We start from the raw sequence: 10,808 nt of genomic DNA on the forward strand, positions 1-10,808 counted from the left end.
AGTTGCACAGGTCTCCATGTGCAACCATAAGCCATAATTTTTATCCAACTCAAGACAGAGAAATGCAAAAATATGCGAAGATGTTCCATCAAAGAATTAACCCTTCAGCTGTGTTGTACTCCAAATAAATGCAAAGATTAGGAAAGAAATGACATCTTGTGATTACAGATTCTACTGTAGAAAAATTATATAAGACTTTTTTTTTAAATAAAAAAGGAGTGTATATAAATGTTTGGTAACAGTACATTTAAAATGTTGGCAAAGGCTTAGTCTCAAATGAGATTCCTTCAAGATAATTAAGCAAGCATCAGTAATCCAATGAAATTATTTTTAAATTAACATTTCTGATAAAAAAAATGCATTTCTGTGAATTTAGCATAATTAATTTGTTTATAGCTGAGGTTTTGGAAACAAATACTGAAATTAAGTCTTTTTAAATCCAATGCCTGATTTTGTATAAGGGTCTTTTTACAACCCTTACGGGGTCCCTGCTACGGAGATTCATATTAAAAAATAAGAGGTTTTATGTTACAAGACAGTTCTCTAAAAACACAGTAGGATGACTTAGGATAAGAACAATGCAACTTTGTGCATCTCTGTCACTGTCTTTGCTCAATATGCAACATCCATTCAAGGTATTTCCCATCTATTCTGCATTATTGCTTTTATTCCTGTTACTCTCAACAGGCTGTAGTGAAAATTTCAGTGTTACTTCAGTGAAGAGGGGCAGAAGAGACATCATATTAAAACTGGCCATTTAAAAAAGCAAACAAATAATCAGCTTTTCCAGAGCAATGGATAGTTCACTTTCCACTCTATCACTTTTTGAGTGCAGAATCTCCATTTCTTGCAAAAATACACAGACTGGTTGCAATGTGAAAAGCTCTTGTGAGAGAAAGAGAAAGCCCCTTCTTGACCACTGGTTTTGGCAGGTTAAGAAATAAATAAGCAAGTAAGTTCCTACTTTATGATCAAAACTATTCTAGGGAGCTTGATGGCCAAACAGCGATTGCACTGGGAAGAATCAAAGATTGATGCTTAGTTCACCTAAGCAGACTGCAGTGGCACCACACTCATGCACTTCAGGTAAGGATCTTGTATTAGAAGTGCAGAAAGACTTTATTAGACTGTATTAGAAAGGCAGCAGTAAAAATCTCACTTATCTCTTTAGGTTCTCATAGTATAATCACAGCACAAATGTGATCTTATGTTAAACATACTGCAGGCAACCATACCTTTAAGAGTTTTTCTCTTTGCTTTGCTACATTCAGTTTTTCAGAGAGCTGGCTGAAAGGTAAGTTGGAGGTTTGAATGTCTTCATGCATCAGAATGTAAGGATGCGCATTACCTTAAAAAAAAAAAAAAAAAAAAAAGCAGCTGATTGTCACTGCATTTTTCCTGAGCCAGCTTCTAAGTATAAGCAAAATTAAAAGAAGCTTGGCTTGTTTAACTTTAACTTCTTTATTTTCTTTGAGCAAGCCTTCATATTAAACAAGCAAGAGAAGCCCAATTCTGTGCCTATAGACAATGCAAGACTAAGCCAGCAGTAAAGAATGTACATGTACTCTTAAAAATAAAAGTCAACCACTTTGCTACTATTTATGAAAACCAGGAGTGTTAGGCTAGTGTGAATAAATATTTAATGAGCATGGCAGACTAACACATGGTTACTTTGACTCTTTTCTCTTATTTGTGTAATACAGTCAAACAGTGGAAAATTATCCATCAATGACTATTTGATTTGAAAGAGAATTACCTGCTTATAAAACTTTGGTTATCCAACAAGATTAGCATCACAAGACTCATCTAACATAAAAGACATACAACCATAGCACTCACATCTAGAACAACCTGAGCGAAACTTATTAACAGATAAGTGTAAAATTAATATGTAACAATTTTGTTTTTAATTCTAGTGAATGATTTGAACCCGTATTTTCATAACTTTTATTGGCTTCAGTGTAAGCAGGTTCTACATCTAAAGAAAATCTCACCATTTCTTGAAGAGGATAAAGAGAGACCTCAGAAGTGTTGCATTTTATAAATAGATTTTGAAACTGCACATTTGTGTTAACTCTCACATTCACAGAAAAGTATGATACTGCTTCGAGAGATGTATATTGTAAAAACTGAAGCAAAAAAGTCAGAACTATTCATCAATGCAACACTGCATAAAAAGAAATAACGTGCAAACTGGACTACATACCTCTATTAGCATTCAGAGCAGCTAACTGCGATTTCAGTTTTGCAATAATGCTGTTTTGAAGCTCTATCTTTTCCTGCTGTTCACGTATTTGCTGCATGTAGTTTTCTGTCTGAAAATATAACTTAATTAGCATTAATCTTATTCTGTTTTGACTAGGGGTCTCCTATTTGGCATATAAAAAGAAGCTCTGATTTTTAAAGATAATTGTAGTTGTGGACCTCTGCGTGAAAACCCAACTACAGTCATCTTTGGCAGGTCCATATTTTTGAGACTGCCCTGATTAGAAAAGGTATTATAGGAAATAAATCCTGATTTTCAGTAACTATTTCAACTGTGGCAGTTGTAAAGGATAGGATAACTTTTAAGTATAGGATTCTTCATTCATAGCCATAGAACACATCAGATATAAAATTAGAATTTTAGTATTCTTCAGAACACTGGTTGGTTAATTTATCTATAGAAAGATGTAATTTTCTTCCCCCATATTTTCTAACAAATAAATGATATAAATATAGGCTTTCAAAAAGATAGATTTTAAATGGAAAACAGCAGCATTGCTTATTCCATACAACAGATATTTTGTAAATAACTTTAATTGCCTATGAACAGAGTTTTGCCTGTTCCTTTGAATGTAGTAGACTTGTTTTTCTAACCTAGAAAATGGAGGGGGGGGGGAGTGGGGGGGGAGGAAGCAAGGAAGCAGCCCCATTCTTCATCTAGCCATACTCCATCTCATGCTATAAACAGGCCATACAGAGCCTAATAAGACTGCTCACGTTTCACTAAAGTGTATAAATATTGTTAGACAGCCAGTTAATTGAACAAATAGTCAGGTGGCAGGAAGATGCTAATATTCAAAAACTATTATTTCATTAGCACATGCCTAATGTTGCAGTTACGGTAGTGCTAAAAACAAGAAGAAAACTTGTGAAATCCCAGCAAGGAAACTTACAGGAACGCACTGAATTTTTCTGAAATTAAGAATATGTCTATTACTGAACAGGTCACAACCTGGAACAAGACTAGGCATTGTTTTCACGCCTATTCACAGTTTATCCATACTGCTATCTAATTCTCAAATTGCAGTCACATTTAAACTCCACACCCCCCTAACTGCCCAATGTGCTTGTCTGTAAAGCAGGCAGGGGAAAAAAAATCTACAAGCAAAATTTATTTTAAAAGGCCAGGTAGTAGTTGTATTATGAGAGTTTTTTTTTTTTAAAAAAAAAAAAAAAGTGATCAAGGAGCAGTACACTCCAGCAGCTATAAGAGACCTCATGAAGCAGAAAAATCACTGAGAACCAAATTGAAAATGTACAACAGCAATGTCTTGTCAACACTTCTGTACAGAGCACAGACATGACAGCTAAAACAGACAGAAGAGAAGATGCTTTTGACAGCCAGTGTGCACAAATTATTCCTTGAGTCAGATGGCAGCAACAAGTTACCAACTAGAAGATCTGCATGACAACCAACCATCCATCTGTATCAAACACCATCTGGCCGAGATGACTCTGGCTTCTGTGTGCTTGACATGGCTCCCAGCTCTAGAGACTGGCAAAACAAGTGGCCTATCGGTAACTTAAGTAGTAAACTGTTAACAACAGAATGGTGGACAATCCAACAATGTGTGAAGGCCACACAATGAACAGAGGAAGTTACTAGAGTAAAGTACTGTACAAAGGTCATTCAAAAACCAGGAGTTTGGTTAAAAAACCTGAAAAATAACACAGACCAAAACCCCCCAACTAATTATAGTATAACTCTTCTTGAAAAAATACTTTTGTTCTCTTTTGAAGTCATGAAATCCAATTACTGAAAGCTGGATGAGGACAAAGATTTGAACTGGTAGTAATCCTTTATGAAAGGCTTTTGTTTTTAAATTTCTGAACCAGAGAAAATGCGGAGAGAATTCTTGCAAGCATTTAGTTCACTTAACGCTGGTGATCTCTCACACTTCTCTGGTTTTCTTCCATAGACTTTAGAAGGGCTATCTGACCTTGTACTTGGTGTCTTGTTTCTTGGGCAGAAGTTTCTTTCATGTCCTGTTAGATGGCACAGGAGTATTAACGTGACTGGTTTCCCTTCAAATAATTAATTGGTCATCATAAAAGCCAGAATTTAAAAGATTCCAAACCATTCTAAAATGTGTTGCCTTTTGTTAAGTTAGTTGCAATTTCAGCACAAAATATACTGACGCACTACTTGCGCTTGTTAAATACAGAAAACGCTACAGATTTGCACCAGCACTGCTGCAACAGACTATGAATGGAGATAGACTTGCACAGTGGATGATTGCACACATGCTGACTTGATACCTGTTCTGCACTGCCTTGGCTAGTTTATTTTGCCATGCAAGGGGATGGCAAGATTGTGCCCTGATATCAGAATGTTCTCTAGTAGACCTTTCCCTGCTCCCAATTGTACTACTGCTTCCATAACTTGACACCGAGTATGGTTCATCCGCCCCCAAACGAAGTCCCAGCCTACCAGTTCTATGGAAGTATCAGAAAGTTCTGTAGCATCAAACACACTCAAGCCTTCCTATAACAGAGGTTCCATTGCTGAGAAGAATATGCACGATAAAATTAGTATGACAAAGTCCAAAACCGATAGCTTTGCAATATGCTGGCATACATGATGAGAAGTCCTACAAGGGTTTTGGCTGAAGTAATGTATTCTACAACAGACTAAGTAAAAATTCAAAGGTGCTCCTTACTGGTCATAATGCCTCCAGAATCCTTCTGTTACTTCATAATTAAAGAATAATTGTACAGATGATTATTTTTTAAAAATCAATACTTATTCTAATTATTTTAAGGTAACTTTGCTGTAAATGTTTCAACACACAAACTCTGTTGTCCTAATAGCTCGCACAGGGCTTAACATATTAGAGTCTTTGACCTTTACATCAAGTAAATTAGTAATTCACACAGCATATCTTCCTATTAACACAAAAATGATTTAATTTAAGCTATTTACATTAATAATTTAGAAAGCAATTTTTTAATAAAGCAAATTAAATTTCACAAAGTACTTCATTAAAGCTAGGTAAATTTTATATACACCTCCTGTTTACATTAAAAGACTTCATTAATCCTCCAAAACAGACAACACTTTTCTCACCTTTAAAACTACAAAAAAATTAAAGGTCAAAAACCTGAAACCCACCTACTACACACCTACATACTAATGAGTTACTCTGCAGTGTACTGGCCTGGTTTCATAATGGCAATTTCCAACTTTAACAGATGCACTAAAGTGTGCATAGCTAAAGTGAAACTGAAATCTACATGTACCACAATCCTCCATGGGAAGGACGGCTTTAAAGATACAACTCAGAACCCAACACATACTTTTTGCTGTAGTTCTTTCACAGCATGGTCCCTATCCATGCATGCTTGTCGATAGGCTTCATAAGCTTTGTTAAGCTGCTCTCCAATGTTTTTGTCCATAATTCCCAATGCTGTTTCATCACTGAAAAGATGGTCAAGTTAACAGACCTGAAAAGCAATCAGAAGGAAAAAGAGAGAATGCTAAGAAACAGAAGTATGTAACTAAAAACATATATAACATGACTTGCATTGATATCAAATTCAAGTAATATGTGCAGTATGTCTGAGCATTAACTCACATAATAGTTTGAACTATAGCTTTGCTCACCTCAACATTTAATTTTATGTCCAGGGATAGGTTTAAACAAAAGCCAAATAAAAGCAGGTTAACTATGAATCAAATTCTGGATGTACAGAACACGTAAATGTATGTGTAGTTACAGCGTTTAAGGACTGAGACTTAAAATTGGTGCAGATCACCAGTTACCTGATTATATGACATTTCCAACAGTTTAATGTTTACTCAATTTTGAAATAACAGATAGCATTAAAAAACAAAACAAAACTCAGCTTTTGGCAATAAGCAATAAAAAGATAAAAGCTCGATAATATTAGGTCATGTGGACCTACCCTATTCTATGCCATATTTGAAAATGGCAACACAAGCAACACTACACCATGAATTAAAACATATTTTATCTAAAAATCAGTAGTATCAACCAGTAAGAATTAGCAAGACTCAGACCTTTTCACACAATACTATCAACTTTTTAAACTTTGTGAACAATTTCAATAGAAATTCCTGAAACTACAGCTCATGAACTTTCACACGTAAGATTACAACACTATTAAATGTCACAGACTCCAATTTCAAGACCGAGAACTTTGCAAACACAGGTCCTTTGCTTCTATAGTAATATATGACATGAATTTTAAGATCAAAATTTATCATAATGTAAGTACAGCAGAGGACATGTTAGTGAAGTTTCAAAAAAACCCCCAACAAACCAACCCAAAGTACCAGCATTAAAAAAAAAAAAATCAGTAATTCACATCTCCTCTCCTGATAATTAAAGCATGGTTATCTCACAGTACACAGTATGGACAGCCACTATCATCTCTCACTATCTTCTGGGACTATGCATAAACCACAGATACTATTAAGGAAAGTGGTGCAGTCAGAAAAGCATAAGCCAAGTAAGAAGGGTATGAGGATAACTTGTCTTGGACCCTGGTCAAAATTCTAAGGATTGCAGCTTGAAGCTTTTGTTCATGTTTTCTTGCTCTTGAATATCTTCCATATCATAGAGCCTGAATACAGAAATGTGGTTTGACTTTCCTAGAAGGTACAACAGATGTATGGATGTTGCACCTTTTTGTCCTGCAAACTTTATTTTAATGATGTGTGCGTATTGCAAAAGCAATTGTATCTCAACTCTGGCATGGCTGTACTTTAATAGTGGCAAAGAGAATTCTTTAACACCTTGGAATTATTTAGGGATCCTTTGATGTTACAAGTATTACTGAAATCCAAGTTTATAAGTTTTGTGTAAAACACCTACATTGTTTCATATGAAAGGCTGTGGTATTTTTTTCTTTCCTAAACACCAGTTCAGTAGTTTATAACCTCAGGTCCATGCATACTGTCTCAAAGCATTGTTAGTAACACAGGCTACTTCATCCACCCCCTTCTTCCCCCAAAGAGTATCCCTCTACTAACTGGAATATTCATTCTAATACCTGGGGCACATCTTTAAATAAATGGGTAGGCTTTTTTTCAGTTTCAAATGACGGACTGTTTTATGTAGTTCAATGAATAAAATCAGCTATTACAGCTGACTGCAGGGGCAGGTACTAAACTGCAGAAGGGTATTGTTATGGCTGAAAGTGATTGAAAGTGTGCTCTCACATTCTTTAAAAACTTGCAGGGTTTACACCGATGTTGATTTTGTACTTTTCTGGAATTCTCCAGAGACACTTGTAACAATTTACCTAGTAAATGGCAATGTCCTGTACATATAAAAGGTAACTTCAAAAAATGAGTCCAATGGGATTTAAAGGACTATGTTCACCTTCTAGTAGAGGGAATGTGGTTCAGCTCCATATGACTCACAATTCATAGAAAATGAAGAATGAATTTAATTCATTTAATTCATTCTCAATTTGAAAAATAGTATTTAAAATTTACACCCATCTTCCAGCCTTTTACTTACTGATTGATTGAGACTGGGAGTATTAACAAAGAGTTCTGCTCTTATCTGGAGTGCTGGTACCAAAAGTAATTGATCCAACAAGCAGAATTGTAGCACTGCACCTGATTTTGTACTTGACAGGGAAAAATAAGGAGAATGGTAGCTAATTTGCTGGTAGCTCCCTAAAATCCAGACTCCATGCAGTAAGAAAGGGGCAATAAAAGTCATTACTAGTGACACTTTAAGATGGAACTGTAACTAGAAGAATGGGTCCTATATTCCCCCATACCCTAGACACTGATTTCTGCTTCCACATCACCCTTCCCTTTCTTCCAGCACAAGCAGCCTTACTGTAAACTCTATCAGCAAACCAATCCAGCTTAAAACTGAATGCTAAAGGTATTTTTGCTGTGTTAGTTTTAATGCAGATGAGCTCCACAGACCACTTCAAGTGGCATAATAACACAGTAGCAGAAAACATCGGCAAAAGGCAGACAGAACTCCTGTGTTCAATGGCAGCATTGGCTTCGAAATTGTAACATGAAGTCATAGTTATGTAACAGTGACGTAAGTCTGCACTGCCACAGAAAAGGATACTCCTGCTTTCCCCCACCTCTGGCCATATATTTTTGCCACATACTTATACTGGTATTAGCAATTCTGTGCTACACAGTTGAGTATGCCAAAGTAGCTCCCTACTTTCTCAAAAAAGTAACAACAAACCCCCTAAAAAAACAACCCCACAATTAAAACTGGAGCTACCTCACTGCGAGGCTCCTGGAGCACTACTACCAACACAAGGAGGCAGTGGGAACATGAGACTAGCCGTGGGCAGGACTGCAGCAGTCTAGATTTAGATTGGATTAAACTACTCTGTAGTCACACCCTGAATCGCCTGCTGCTGGAATAAATAACTGCTTCTTATGTTATCTATCTCATATCCAGAACTCCTTGCAGTTAGAAAAACTGGCTCCTTTTTCTGCTTCTCCTCCATAGGCATCAATATTTATCAGGGAATTTGCCAACTGTTCCTTGTCATTTACTCTCTCCCTACATCCAGTTAGGAGGAAAAAAAAAAAGAACCAACAACCCTAAAATAAAAAAACCCCAACCCCCAAACCAAACATCCCCACTATTTTAATCAGTCTTAGTTATGCTGTATCCATACAGCAACTGGAACATATTCAGCCCAAAGCTGACAATCCTGATCTTTAGCAACTGACATTCTAGATATTCGTTAGGTCCTAAAGACTTTCACAATTATTAACAGCAATATGTAGTCAGAACAGACTCAGCAATACAAAATGCTGCATTTATTCTAACAGGGACAAAATTAGAGAAAGAGATTACCTCCAGAGTTTGACTGATGAGGGGGTCCTGCAAATGTGAGTACCTGGGAGTGTTGTGCTGCCGGAGCTATGGCAATGAGAACTAGAATTTCATCTTTGAGTAAAGACTTGAACACTGGAAAACATCTGGGTATAGCAAATGTTGTAAGACAAACTTTCAAGAAAACAAACCCAATGAAACCTGCAGATGCTCTTAAAATACTTGCTTCAAATGAGAAACATTTTGCTGATATGGGTGGGAAAAAAAAGCAGTAATATGAATTTTCTATGAGTCAAATGCCAAAAAAGCCCCAACACAAAGATTAGCAACATGCTGCTGGGTACCTCCTGAAATCCCAGCTCCACATATCACTAGAGGCACATTTTGAGTTTTCATACTGCCTCGCAAAACACCTTAAATTCTGGAAAAATAAGGTTTTAGCTGATCATGTGTATATACACATTCATTCATAATACACATACCTACCTCTCATAGGTTCATATGAGAACATAGATGCCATCCAGAAGCAAGTACTTCTCTACATATTTCTGCTTTCAAAACAGCTTCTTCAATGGAAATATGTTGTAAGTTACACTGCCATCATCTTGGGAACTGGAAACCTGTTGAAGTAGTAATTTGTGAGAGACTGAGAGCTCACTGCACTTTCGTTTTGGGTTTGTTTTGGTTTTTTTTGTTTTTTTTTTTTTTGGTCTAATGGACAAAATTCTTGCTGTGCCCGACTGCGGGAAGAGTAGGCAGCCCAGCAAGACCCCCTAACGCCACACCAGCGTTACAGCGCGGAGCGCAGGCAGCCCCTCTGCGCTCGGGGAAGGGGACGGCGACTATTGCAGAGCTGCCGGTTTACACCCCCCGAGCTGCTACCGTCAGCGGGGACAGCACACCTCTTTCTGCTCCTCCACTCGCCGCCGCAGGCGACCGCCACCCGCAAGCGAGCCCGCTGCCCCCGCTCCCGCGGCCCTCCTGGAGCGGCGGGGGCGGTGGCACCCGCCCCGGCCCTTCTGCAGGCACCGAGAGCGCCTCCGCGCGCAAACTACGCGCCCCCTGCCCCGCTCCCGAAGCCGGGCAAGGCGGCGCCGGACGGGGAACCGGCGTCCCTAAGAGCCGGTGGCGGAAGTGCGGAGAGGCCGAGGGCAGGGGCGGCCGGGGAGCCCGCCGCCAGGCGCCGCGGCCCGCACCCCAGCCCCCTGGGCCGAGCGCCCGCCGCTCCCCGCGGAAGGGAGGGGAGCAGTTTGAAAAGCGACTCAGACTTACGAGCGCCTCACGGAGCCCACGGCCGCTCCCGGCACAGGGCGCCCGCTCCTGCCTGAGCACCTTAACCCAGGAACCAGAACTGACTTCCTGTGGTGCCTCTCCCCGCCCTGTGACGGGGCGCCGTGGCGCTGCCAGCGCCGCCGGTCGGGCCGGGGCAGCGGCCGCCCGAGCCGCCGGGCGCCGCTAGCAGGCGGGGGCAGCGCCGGGCTGGCCGCCCCGACGCGGCGCCTTCCCCGCCGCCGCTCGCCGCCAAGGCAGCACAAAGCTGGATGAGCGTTTTCCGGCTCTCTTCCATCTGTCTTGCAGTGCCTTTGCTGCCTGGCTGCGGCCAGGCACCCCCCTCAAGCAGGGCCTGTGCCGCTCCTGACTTCCACAGGTCCCGTCCTATTTTAGTCTTTCCGTGATTCTGCGTGATTTGTGAATAACTACTTACATTTGTAACGTAATGATACTTTTCATGCCCAGAGTACTTTC

At 39.4% G+C, this 10,808-nt stretch overlaps 1 protein-coding gene across 3 annotated transcripts in view; it reads right to left on the reverse strand.

Annotated features, from left to right (window-relative positions):
* Positions 1 to 10,481, reverse strand: part of TANK (TRAF family member associated NFKB activator) — a 29,754-nt gene extending 19,273 nt beyond the window's left edge. The window contains exons 1-5 of one of the 3 annotated variants that reach the window (XM_075511356.1): positions 10,335 to 10,481; positions 9,549 to 9,682; positions 5,563 to 5,709; positions 2,207 to 2,315; positions 1,236 to 1,348 (exon numbers count right to left, since the gene is read on the reverse strand). In XM_075511356.1, coding sequence (XP_075367471.1) covers positions 1,236 to 1,348; positions 2,207 to 2,315; positions 5,563 to 5,661 — 321 coding nt within the window. In that variant the 5' untranslated portion in view covers positions 5,662 to 5,709; positions 9,549 to 9,682; positions 10,335 to 10,481. Of the gene's footprint in view, positions 1 to 1,235; positions 1,349 to 2,206; positions 2,316 to 5,562; positions 5,710 to 9,548; positions 9,683 to 10,334 lie in introns of those variants that run through there. The other 2 variants (XM_075511357.1, XM_075511358.1) reach the window with 2 other exon arrangements.
* Between the last annotated feature and the right edge of the window lie 327 nt (positions 10,482 to 10,808).

This window comes from Mycteria americana, chromosome 9 (assembly GCF_035582795.1).
Source record: "Mycteria americana isolate JAX WOST 10 ecotype Jacksonville Zoo and Gardens chromosome 9, USCA_MyAme_1.0, whole genome shotgun sequence".
NCBI classification, from domain to species: Eukaryota; Metazoa; Chordata; class Aves; order Ciconiiformes; family Ciconiidae; genus Mycteria; species Mycteria americana.